The sequence below is a fragment of the Juglans microcarpa x Juglans regia genome, chromosome 4S (assembly GCF_004785595.1).
Source record: "Juglans microcarpa x Juglans regia isolate MS1-56 chromosome 4S, Jm3101_v1.0, whole genome shotgun sequence".
Classification (NCBI taxonomy): Eukaryota; Viridiplantae; Streptophyta; class Magnoliopsida; order Fagales; family Juglandaceae; genus Juglans; species Juglans microcarpa x Juglans regia.
The window spans coordinates 5781191-5793951 of record NC_054601.1 but is presented as its reverse complement, the minus strand read 5'-3'; the positions used below and the strand labels follow the sequence as shown (position 1 = coordinate 5793951).

At 34.3% G+C, this 12761-nt stretch overlaps 1 protein-coding gene across 4 annotated transcripts; it reads right to left on the bottom strand.

Annotated features, from left to right (window-relative positions):
* Nucleotides 1–1154: 1154 nt before the first annotated feature.
* Nucleotides 1155–5713, bottom strand: LOC121262884 (VIN3-like protein 2). 4 transcript variants are annotated; one of them, XM_041165558.1, is made up of 5 exons: nucleotides 5066–5713; nucleotides 4384–4494; nucleotides 3074–3710; nucleotides 2305–2615; nucleotides 1155–2113 (listed from the first exon to the last, which is right to left on the bottom strand). In XM_041165558.1, exons 2-5 carry the CDS (start codon nucleotides 4433–4435, stop codon nucleotides 1293–1295), a joined length of 1821 nt encoding a protein of 606 aa, XP_041021492.1. In that variant the 5' UTR covers nucleotides 4436–4494; nucleotides 5066–5713; the 3' UTR covers nucleotides 1155–1292. The 4 variants fall into 4 exon arrangements, with proteins under 4 accessions (XP_041021492.1, XP_041021493.1, XP_041021494.1 ...); XM_041165559.1 differs by lacking the exon at nucleotides 4384–4494 and having other exon boundaries at nucleotides 5066–5142; nucleotides 5343–5712; XM_041165560.1 differs by lacking the exon at nucleotides 4384–4494 and having other exon boundaries at nucleotides 1155–2110.
* Nucleotides 5714–12761: the final 7048 nt, after the last annotated feature.

The window sequence follows — 12761 nt, the reverse complement described above, 5'->3', positions numbered from 1 at the left end:
GCATGGTTCTATAGGCATGCATGTGTTGTAATTTTTGTTTTCTGATCCATGTTTTTGATTTTGTGTGACACGACATGATGCATGGGATGCTTTGTTACTACTTACTAGTTTGTACTTTAGTATTTAGTAAAATGGTGGAAAATGAATATTATATATATGAAAAAAATTTCTATTTATTATTATTTTTAATCTCATTCTCTCAACATCACTTTACGTAATATTAAATAATTGATATATAAATAAAATATAATAAATAACTTCTTATTATTAAATGCCATATTATAAAATGATGAAAGAATAATAAAAGAGACACTAGATAACATTACTATATATAAATTCAGTTACTGTTTTCTAAACAACACTCATGTTATAGATAAATAATATATATAAGTTTTAAATGTACAAGTCTTATATAAGATCTTTATAAAAGAAAATGAACTTCATCATGAAAAAATATGAAAAATTCAATTTTTTTTTTTTTACAGAATCCATATTTTTACAAAAAAATTATATAAATTTTATACATTTAAGATTTGTAATTAGTAACAATGCAGTTCTCTCAGTTTATTTGAGGGAAGTCCGAGTCCGAGAGTCATGAAAATATTTTTACCGACATAACATGTCGTTGATAAATGATAACAGTGGTATCCAGTCGCCGGTTGTCGCAACTCGCAATCCTTTGAAAAAAATATAAATAATTTTTTCATTTTTCATCCTTCTACTTTTCAAAAATATTCTCTCCAGACTATATTCACCTCTGTCTCCCCTCCTATCTATTTATTCTTTCCATTTCCATTTCCCATCCTTTTTACGACACCAAACAGAAAGAGATGTTTGTGCTTGCTACTTTCGAAAACTAACAAGATTGTACACTCCAAGATTATAAATATCATTAATCAATATAAAATATATTTATTTGAAAAAACCCGAATCATTCTCCCATATGAAAAGATAAATTCTTGTCAGGGGTTTGATGGGTGGGCATAAACCAAAGCCACATTGAAGAGGCGAAATCAAAGCTTCAGTATTTGCAAATTCTCTCTCTCTAGTGCTGGAAGAACGTTGTGGTTATGGACCAAATACCATCTTTCTTCCATTCATATGCACTCAAAATGTACAATTTTTAACCGGCAATGCCAAACATAAACTCATAATGAGAGAGAGAAATCAAGGAGATTCACATTTTTCTGGCTTGAAGTAGCCAAATATATTTTTCTGTTTTGCCAGCAAAAGCCTACATGTCTTTGGTTACTCTCTAAAATGTTCATGCAAAACAAAATAACTATTCAGCATTAATGCCACAAGCTAAAGCAAAAGCCATGCCTAGAATCAACTGGTTTTTGTTCACAGCATATCTTGTCCATGAAGGTATCCATAAGCTGTCCGGCTAAACTAGGAGGGTCGTCAAGCAAAGTAGCCACGAAGACATTAACCACCCTTCTCTCTTGGTCTGTGGCTTTGAGGCTGAACCAAGTGAGAAATTTTACTCTAAAATCTTCATCCAGGTGCCCTTCATGCTCTAACCATTTGACCAATTGCACGGAATGCTCATAATCACTTTCCTCTAAGCGCTTTTTACAACCCATATCGGGAACTGCTCGCATTCCACTGCACTTACAAGGAGTGGAAGGAGAAACAGTTTCAATGAAAAGAGACGGCGAGCAAAACCTTTCACTCTTGCTCTTGTTGATGTCGACCAACGGTTGAAGCTTTGCAGGAGGTGCTAATTTAATGTTACCAAACTTGGTTGACTCCACCTGAAGATGATCTTGCGCTATAATTGTATGTTCTGCCTTTCCATGTTTTAAAGCTGTAAAACAGCTTCTATCTGATGCGGGTGTCTCCCATTTAGCTTCCAAAACACCCAATACCCCTGTGCTGCTAAACAAAGAAACCTTGCAGGAATACTCAGTAGAAGGTTGCAGGTGGCTTATCTTGAATCTCTTCTCTGGCCTAAATACAATGAAAGTGGGTTGCTCTGGATAATCCTTCACGACAGACTTGCGATGCCAGAGTCTGCAGCCTAGGTATTCTTTTAACAGATGATCTTCATATTCTAGCACAATGATCACCGAGGTAGGGGTGGACTCTTCGAACTGGATCCGACAAGCTGCTATAAAGATTTTGATCAAATATCATCAGCGAAAAAATAAAAGCAAGTTCTAAAAGGGGTAAAAAAAATGTTATTTTTTCTTCATATTTACACATTCGCTATGTTATTCCAAATTCAAAAACTCGAAAAATGAACCCACATCGGGTCATGAAAAATTGAGAATTCACATTCTGAAAAAGAAATAAGCTTACCAAATGGATATTTCTCTTCCATATAATCCAGGCAAAACATTGAATCAAAAGATGCCACAGCAGAAGCACATAACTTCTGGACCTCAGCACCACAAGGGAGTCTGTTGACAATGCAGCGTGCCATACTTTTGCATACCTGATCTAGAGGCCCCACTTCATCTTTCAGTATTTTCACCGCAGAATCCACTGTCCTATGTGCTTCTTTGTATAGTGCTGTTCCCAAGAGAATCTTTTGAGCCAAAGATAACCGTAGACATAGCACATCCACTCTTCTAGCCTCCTTGGCAACCAGCAATTGTTTCCTCCAGGTTCTGCAGAAACGTAATATTAACCAGCCAATTCTTTCGCATAGTATCTTAGCAATAAAATCTAAGAACTTGGTAGGATCAATTTACCAAGTAACTAAGTGCATTGAGTTACCATGTCATAGTTTGCTTTGGGATTAGGTTGGTTAGCTCGATTTCTAACCCTACTGTGTTGGCATGTTGGAGATATAATTCAAATATGTCAAGGCAGTTGAATTGCAAGTGCCTAGCCAGGTTCTTCAAACTGCTGAGGAAGTAACAAGTATAACTGGCAGTAACATTGCCTATATATTTGCATGCGTCGATGTGTGATAGATTTTTAAATAAAAAGTGTCAATGTGTTATACAGCTATCAACGATTAGTTGAGTTTTCAAGGTCTGGTTGCAACTGCCCAGCTGTACTAGATACTATTCATCAAGTTGGCAGCAAAAGTTAATTTTGTCTAGAAGTTCATAGGATTTACCTCATTAGCCCATGGATTTTTCCACATGATACACAATAGAAGCTTCCATCCAACTTTTTACAACACTTATTCTTCAAAATACCAGCTCTTTCATGCTTCAACGCACATTCAAGATGGCAAGACAATCCGCAGAGGTCATTCTCACAGGTCAACCACAGACTAGGATCCTTGTTATCGTCATAATAATGACAGACACAGCAAGAACATCTCTTGCAAAAGGCATCCTCTGGAGTTAAAGAAGCCCTGCAAGCGACATTCTGACAGAGCAGAATTTTCACATGTTCTTCTTCATTGTTTTCTGGAGGAGCATGATTTAGGTCAGTCAATAGTTGAGAAGGAGGGACTACGTTCCTTTTCCTTTTTAATCCAATACGAGCAGGAGAAAAGGCAAATGAATTTTGCCCCTCAAAATTCTGAGAAACTAACTTTAGAAGGTGTTCTATCATTTGAGATTTTGTATATCCAGTGTACTTTCTCTCTTTGCCCATTTCAGCACAGATGATTTCGAGAAGCTCTGGACGCGTAAAAGAACGAAGAATCTCTGGGGCGTCTTTTGACCATCGGGCAATCTCGCGGACTAGTGCTCTTTTCTCTCCCAAGCTTAGCTGGCTATATTTTGCAGGATCAAGTGCACAACCTTCAAATATGAAAAAGGAATCTAACTTCAACTTCAGATATCCAAGGTCACATCTAGAACAAGTTTAACATGAAGGAAAAATTCTCAAAAATCTATGAAGGAAAGAGTTGTCATTCGCATTCTCCAATCAAGTGTCCACAGTATGTATATATATATATATATATATATATATAATCTACTTATCAATGCGCGCGCGTGTGTGTGCGTGCTTTCTCTTAACTGAGGTAGTCAATCAAGCAGCAATTGCAGAACTGAAAATGACTGTATGAACAACACCCATAACCCCCAGAGATCCATACTCGAATAAAAAAGCCTTGCTGAAAAAAAAAAAAGGCATCACATTCCAAAAGTATCACCACATGCTTGAACATGATCTTGCGTGACATGAGCTCATTGGCATTGAATCCTCATTTTTATTGCCCAGTATTTGTCCAGCTGTTTTAAAACCCTTTAAAATTAATTGAAAAAAACCAGTCACATAAACTCATTCCCAAATTTTCCAACCATCGCTTATTCTAGTAAACAAGATAAATCAACTCTGGACATTAAAAAATGTGGAAATCTCACATATTGGCTTTAGGAAAATATAGAATTATTGGATTGGTGATATTAAAACCTCGTTTAAGAATCATAACAAGCTACGTGAAGTTCAAGTACTTTCTAAAAATCATACCCAAATCTCTGACAAACAAGAATGCTTCAATTATATCCTCTGATAAAAACATCTCTTTGAATTTCCACTCCGAATGTAGCTGATATAAATAAGTATGCTCTTAAAACGTGCCTACGCTATTGAAAAAATCTTCCTTAAAGCTTTGACACCCACAACTAATATTAGTACCCATGCACAGATATTTCTATCAACGCTTATATTAAGAAGATGAAATAAAGCGCACGCACTTGTGCATAAATATCCAAAGAAGAACAATAAGACTGTAAGATTGATAATCAATGTTAAAATCCAGAGGAAAATATCCCAAACAATCTTACCCAAACAATAAATAAATAACCCAAACAACCACCAAAGTACAATCATTATCAAGAACCCACAAATTACTAAATGGATGTGAAAGAAAAAACCCAGAAAAACTCACGCATTGCCCGACATTCATTCTCAACAATACAGCAGGCATTACCACTTGTGATAAAAGGAACAAAACCCAAAAAGGCAAAGGGAAAAAAGTAAAATAATGTCACAGGCATTGTCCGAGAAAACAATAACGAGCATAGAACACATAACCATCAATTGAAAGAGCGTAGGGCGAAAAACATATATCAAAAAACCAAAAAAAAAAAAAAACAAAAAAAACAATAACAAAAAAAGAAAAAGAAAAGGAAGAGAAAAGTGAACCGACCTGATAACACCGAGTCCATGCCTGAAAACCTTTCTTCTGGTTCGCTCATCATGCTCGGGTAAAAAATAACCCTTTATCTAACCAGTATATTTTTAGACAGAGAAGGGATTTCAAGAAGCAAAGAGAGAAGGAATACAAGTAACAAAATTGACGAAAACAGAACGGAAAGCGGAGAGAGAGAGAGAGAGAGAGAGAGTCAGATGCAAAAGTGGCATTCAAGTAATAAATAGAAAACAAGAGACATGATAGAGAGATTCGGTATGGATATATCGCATACGCGAATCAGGGATCAAAATTCCATAAAACTGAGCGAACAAAGCGATTGGAGTCCTTGGAGGGGTTGGTGTCTCCTCTTGCTTTCTGGCTATCCAGTTTGCATGACTTTAGTTTATTCCATACCACCATAATCCATATAGCAAAGCCCACGCGCACCCCATTGCTCTCACTTTGAATTCGCTGGAGTCGAGAGGATAACAGGATTTCGGGTTTCGCCCTTATTCACTCCTCTCTTCTCTCGCTCGAGAGTGAGACAAAAAGCAGCGCCTCGACTCTGGTTGGTATTGGTAGTGGCACGGCGCGGCGGTGTGTCCTCTGATCCTCTCCCGCTATTGGGCGAGTCCCTCCTTTTGGTTGCCGTGCACTTACGGCCCCACTGTTTTTGTTGATGTGCCTGCGCCTGTGCAGGACCACATTGTGGGCCTTTCCCTACTCGATTTTTACCCAATCAACGTACTTCTAATTAGCTCCATTCATCGTACATCTCAATACAATTCCTGCTGTAATTCAAACTGAGTCAATGTGATTTATTGTTCAATACCTGTAGCTACTATTCATTATTCACTTCCGGCCGGTTTGGATAGTAAGAGCATTAATTGTCGATCCAATAAATTTTGATTAAAATTTGATTAAGAAATTTATTTGTTACTTTTTAATAATATCAAATAATAAATTCAATAAATTTTTTATTATTTTATTAAAATATTAATTTTTAACTTTTTATTTATTTTAAAAAGTATATGTAGAAATCAAGAATCATGACCAGAGAGTCAAACCAAGAACCATTAAAAACAACATAACAAACAAATCGCAAGGAAGAAGAACAAGGCTACTGGTGCTCCATAAATTAAAGAAGAATCCAGAAATCAAGTTCCTATAATCCCAGGGAAAAAAAAAACTATGCCTTCTCATCTTAGAACTCAAGAGAACAATTAAATCCTATACCTTTTCGAACTAAGTTCGGATCTAAATAATATTTGATTTTATGGAGGCGGAACCCAGGATTTGGAAAAAGTTAAGAGCCTAGAAGGTCATTTGCTAGGAAATATAGCAATCTCCTATAATCCAGAAATCAATCAACAAGAAGATAATATTTAGCTAGTGATATAATCTGAAGCTAAAATTACTGTTCATTTATTGAACCCATTGTTACATTTTATTTTACACCTTACTATTCATTGACTAAAATTTAATTTTGTTGAGTCCACTACTAATACTCAAACGAGATGAGTTGAAATGTTTTCTAAATAGTAATGAGATTATTAGTTAAAATTAAATTAGATGAAATGAGAAGACACCTCTATATCCAAACGGGCCAGATTCTCATCTTTTTTTGACAAGTGATTTTATTAGTTTTTAGATTTTTATTTTTAATTTTGGTCGCATTTTTTATTTGATATCAACAAATATGACTGAGAATGACAAACTGTATTCAATGGAATGAGGTTTTTGTTCAAGATTCTCATCTCTAGAGTCTACTCTTGTATCTTTGATTTTATTAAGTGAATTTGAAAAGTCATTAGGTAAAATATATAAAGTATCCTTGCTCTAAGCTCCAACTCATGACAATACAATTCCTACTGTGATACTTGTGAGTCAAGGAGATTGATGGTATTAGATCAGGAGTGATGATTCATTATCCACTTTTTTATTTTATTTTTCATATGCTCTGTTGATTGGAACGAGGTTTTTGTTAGTATTCCCACTCATATTTTTGCATATTCATTGTTAATTTCAATGCAAAACTGTGTAGAGAAAGAAATTGACATAATTTAAAGTTTAGAATTAGGAAAATGAACTCAACCTTTAAAAAAAAAAAAAGTGGAACCTTTATTAGAAAATGAACTTTTTTTTATAATTGGTCTCACTTTCTTTTAAATGGACAGTACGATATTTGCATATTCTGAGATTATACTTAGCATAATAATTAGAATTAAGTTTGATATAAACAAAACCATTTTCAAACTCCCCCCTCTTTTCGTATAACATACTACATTATTATCATATTTGTATCTCATCATTGAACTATCTTTTATTTTTTAAAAGGAAATTTCAAATATCGATGGACAGCATTACCTCATCATGATATAAGACTAGGAAATTAATAATGGTATAGTTGCGTAATTATTCTTAGAGACGTGTAACGACATGTTTTAAAATACAATTGTTCTCAGATATTTTGAGATTACTTCATTTATATTCATTAATTATTATTCACTATTATTCATAAATTATTTTATTATTATTTATAAATTATAGAAAATATTTTTAATATCCAAACGAGTAGGAGCCTGTCGTAACTTCAGCCTAAGCTTAATGCAGAATATCGAACAAGCATCGTACAATGTATATGTAAAGGATAATTGATGAGATCACTGTGTATTGAGTATTAGAGCACTGATATTGGCTTAGCCAAATTTTGGCTAAGTAGTTCAAAAGTGGTCTGCATTAGAGTAGTCAAAACTCTAAAACTCCACTTTTGAGCTACAGTAAATGCATCCATTTCTCCATATTTGGTTAGCTGCTATTCATCTTCAAAATAATATTTTACTCTAAAAATATTCTCAATGACTACTATTGGATAATTAGGTTGAGGAAAAAAATAGTTGGGAAACAATAATTAATATATGAAGTGTATTTACAAAATATAAAAAAATTTTAAAAAAAATAATATTAAAAAATCTAATATTATATTATTATTATTTTGACTTTTTGATAGATAGTCCAATGTAGATTAACCTTTCTAATGGCTAAAGCCAAAACCTTAATTTTTAGATAAATTTTAGACTTGACAATCATTGCCAATAGTGTTAGGAGTTTGGAACACTAGTCGAACAACTAGGGGTGAAAAAGAATCGGCTGGACCGACCATCGTCGATGGAGATCGACCGTCGGATTCAGGAACCAGCCGAAATCGGTGGAGAACCAGTCTGCCGACAGGAGAAAATAACCTAAACCGACGTCGTTGACCAAATCAACCGATATAATATATATATATATATTTTTATACAAAAAAATGGTGTTTCACGTGAAACGACATCGTTTTATTTTAAACGTATGAAAAAAAATTAAAAGAAACAATGCCTGTTTCTGGGCTAGGGTTAAGAATCGCATGATTCCCCCTTCTTCTTCTACCGAACTCCAAGTCTCCACTCTACATCTCTATTCTCAGACTCCCTCGCTCCTCTTTCAACCTCCCATTCAATCCCAGCCATCGACGAACCCCCACGCCCCACGGTTGCCGTGTCCCAGCCAATGCCTCTATCCTCTCTCAGACTCCCAATTCCTTTGTAGTCCATCCGACATCTTGTGATCGAGCGGCGAGCACTCTAATCTCTTTCCCTTTCCTCCGTCTCTCCGTCTGGTGGCATATTTTTTTTTTTTTTTTGCAAAGTTGATTCATAATTTTATCATTTAAGCATCTTTGTTGCTTTTCCAATCCTTGTGATTGTTGGTGGATCTGATCAAATTGTTGTCCTCTCTCTTTGTTTGAGATTTATACGAAATATGAGAAGATCTAAGACTAATTTAAAATTATTTATTTGTATATGACTATGTACAGAGAGACATATATTAAAATTTTGGAGCGAATTATTAGGACTGTGAAGTGTGAACAATAATCCGAGAGCTATTCCTAAATCCCCACTACGAGTGTTCCTAATTTGTTTGATTTAATATTTATTTTGCATGAAAAAATTATTATTGTTAATTTATGATATTCTAATTGCGTTGTAAAAATAGTTTTATATAAATTGAGGAAGGATGAGTGAACTAAAACCTAAATTAGAGTCTTAAACTTGTGATGTTTGTCATATTGCAAACTAGCTGCTCTGTAATTATAATTTGTGTTATGCACTATGTATAACACATGTAAGTTTGTAACATTTATATTTGTTTTATAGATTAGATAGATTTTTCGTCGACTCCAATTGACGTTGATTCAAATGAACCAACCATTAATTTGGGAGATGATTTGAGGGAGACCCAAACATCAAAACCCCATAGTGCCCCTACTAGAAGTACTTGTCCATTACCCAACCATCAAAACCACCTGAAGAAAGTTCATGATGAGTTTTGTGCTGAGGAGTTGGTGTCGAATGCGAGACAAGTATTAGCATATTTGTATGTGGAGTATAATGCTACATTCAGTTCTACTACGAGTATCCAAGAACATGAACCCCCTCCGACATCTAGAACCATGAATGATGGTGATGGCAAACGTGAGACTAAATGGTTCTACGAGATGTATAAAACATCTTCTATCATGGGATCTACTATGGCCAAAATAGAAGTGGATCATATTTATTAGTGTGAGGCACTCATCCTGTCGTTTAACTTGTTGACTTGGTGAAAAATTAATGAGCCTAACTATCTTATACTCGTAAGGATTGCACGAGTCAACATTTAGTACGGGAGGTCGGGTGCTTGATCCTTTTCGGAATTTGTTGGCTCCGAGAATCGTTGAGACACTTATTTGTATTTAAAATTGGTTAATGCATCCGTCAACAACCATTGATATCTGGGAGGCTATAGATAATGTGTAGAGCGTCATAGTAAAATCAGGTAATGTTTTCTTTGTTTTCATTATAATTTAATTTTAGTATTTTTCATAATCCGAATTCACTAACATTTGATGTTTTATTCTTATTATTCAAATTTATTAATGTTTGTATATAGAGTTTGGCGCACAATCAAATATAACAACTATTGAAAATTGAAGGTTGAAGGAGCAAACATGAATATCACTCCCAATTTGTTGTCATTTATCTATGTTATATATATATATATATATATATATATATATATTTGCATTGTTGATATGTTTAAGACAATTTGTTTTTATTTATTTATGTTATATTTTTTACTTGTGTTGTGCTATGCTTAAGACAATTTGTCATTTTTTTTGTAATATATATTATGTAATACTAAACATCTAGTGAAGTTATTTTTAAATTTTTTAATTATGTAGTAAGTAGTAAGTAATATAGTTAAGAACAGTAGAAAATTACAAATGATATTAAAATTAAAATGAAATTGATTATTAAAATGGGTTTTAAAAATTCAGCAAATTTGAATTTGAAATCAATTCAAAAAAAGCTAAAAAATATCTTGAATAATGAATTGAGAAAAAAAAGTCTAAAAAAATATTGAGTTGGGCAAGAACAAATGTCTAAAAAAGAGTGAAAAAAGGAGTTCAAACCGATCGGTAACCAGTGAGAACCGGTCCGGTTGGTTTCACCCCTCTACATGGGTCGTTTTCAGCCAGTTTTTTAGGGTAAAAGTAACCGGTTAGTCGGCTAAGATTTTGGACCAAAACATCCCTACGAACTCTTGGCGTGTGCATTCAATTTGTGATTAGTTATCAATACAGTTCTTTTACAGGTACACGGGGGGGAATTGCAGCCGATAAATTATTAAAAAAAATAAAAGAAGAAGAAAGACGAAAAATACAAAGTGAGAGGAAAGTTCGGAACTAAAATCGCAAAACCACAGCAGAACCTATGTGAAACACTGAAAGCTATCGAATCCAGCCAAATCCTTTCGTTGGCATCGTCGTGGGTAGGCGTCGTTATCGTCGTTGTGGGAAGCCAATGAAAGCCAAATCCCGTTGTTGGCGTTGTTGTGAGTCGGCGTCGTTGTGGGTAGGCAGTCAAATAAAACCACCAAATTTGCCCCAACTGTTGGTCGTCGTTGTGAGTAGCCACTGGATTTTTTTTTCCTAGTTGGTACTTCAGTGTGTGTGTGTGTGTGTGTGTTTTTTTTTTTTTTTTTCCTGGTTGGTATTGTTTATCTTTGATGTGAGTTTGCTCTTCATAAATTAGTTCGTTTATATTTTTGCCTAAGAAACAAATGTTACGTGGATATGGGTTTATAGATCCTCATAGCATGAAGAAAGATATGGGTTTAAAGCTAGATCTTCATATTCTCCATTCAAGTTTATTAGTCTGTTATAGCAGCTCATAGCATCTTGGAACAATAACTGGGGATAAGTAGAGCAGAGATAAATTGAGGCATTTTGACATTGAAGTGGTTTCGACCAAATAAATCCTGCTATATTTTTTTTCAACATTGCATTTTGACATGAACAGAGATGAATTGAGGCAAGGCCAATGAAAGACTAGATGTTCACTAACAATTTATGTGTGTTAGTTCAAGCAAAATCTCTTATGAATATGTTGCCTCATCAACGTCTCTTATGAATATGAAAGACTAGATGTTCACTAACGATTGCAGTGGCTCGTTTATTGTTGCTTGGTGGTGTCTGTGACGAAGACGAAGGGGAGTCTATCAGTAGAGGGCTGCAAATCAAACGTAACGTTTCTAGTGTCCATGTGGAGGCCCGTGTACGCGGGGGTACCCCTCCCGAGTGCAAATAGAGTTTTTCTATAAATAACAGTGATCACTGACATAATAACATGTCTTTGTGTCGATCAGAGCCCATGTATGGCCCAACCTCGGGCCTTCGGTCTATATTTTTGTCAATGCAATTATCAGCCATAACACAATAGAGTGTGTTTGGATGTTAAGTTGAATTCTTTATGAATAGTAATAAGTTGAAATGATAGAGTGAATTTTGTAGAATCTACTTAAAATGAGTTTAAATATATTTAGATGTTAAGATGAGTTTAGATGTATTTATGATAAGTTAAAAAAAGTTATGGGTCCCACGGGCCACATGTAAAGAAGTGTTGAATTGAAAAAAGGTTGTGGGTCGCACGTATAAAGAGGTTTTGAGTTAAGAGGAGTTTAAGAATTTGAGAGTTGAGTATTTGGATGTTAGACTAAACTTAAAATTAGACTGAACTGAGTTGAACTCAGATGAGTTTAACAACTAAGCGAGATCTTATAGCTTAACCCAAAAAGCCGCCCAAATACCTTCTAATTGGCATATATAAAAATTAAAATAATAAAAATGCTTTAACTATAAAAATATTTCACAAAATTAAATTTATAACTTGACCTAACTTAATATGATATATTATGTTATAAAGTTACTTTTATTGTAAAGTAAATTTAACATATCATATGAAATTATGTTAGTTTGTAGATTTATTCTGGTGGAATATATTTATGCCGCTAACATTTACCATAAAATAAAGTTGGATCATCCCATCAACCTCGTTAATGCACTCATAACATTACGAATTTCAGTCTCTATTATGTGTATTATATATATATATATATATATATATATATATGTATATATTCTACAACGACGTGCACCTTACTTATTCACAATTTCCATGCCTTATTTTTAAAGACTTTTCATTGTGAAAGTGATTCCAAGTTGCTTTCAGAAAAATCAGGAAAGTGAGGCAAATATTCTAGGAAAATGATAGGTTACTGCATGGTTCTTTATACGTTACGCCCAAGAATATTAACAATACGTATGGTTGTTTATATGGCAGATTTGCTTCTA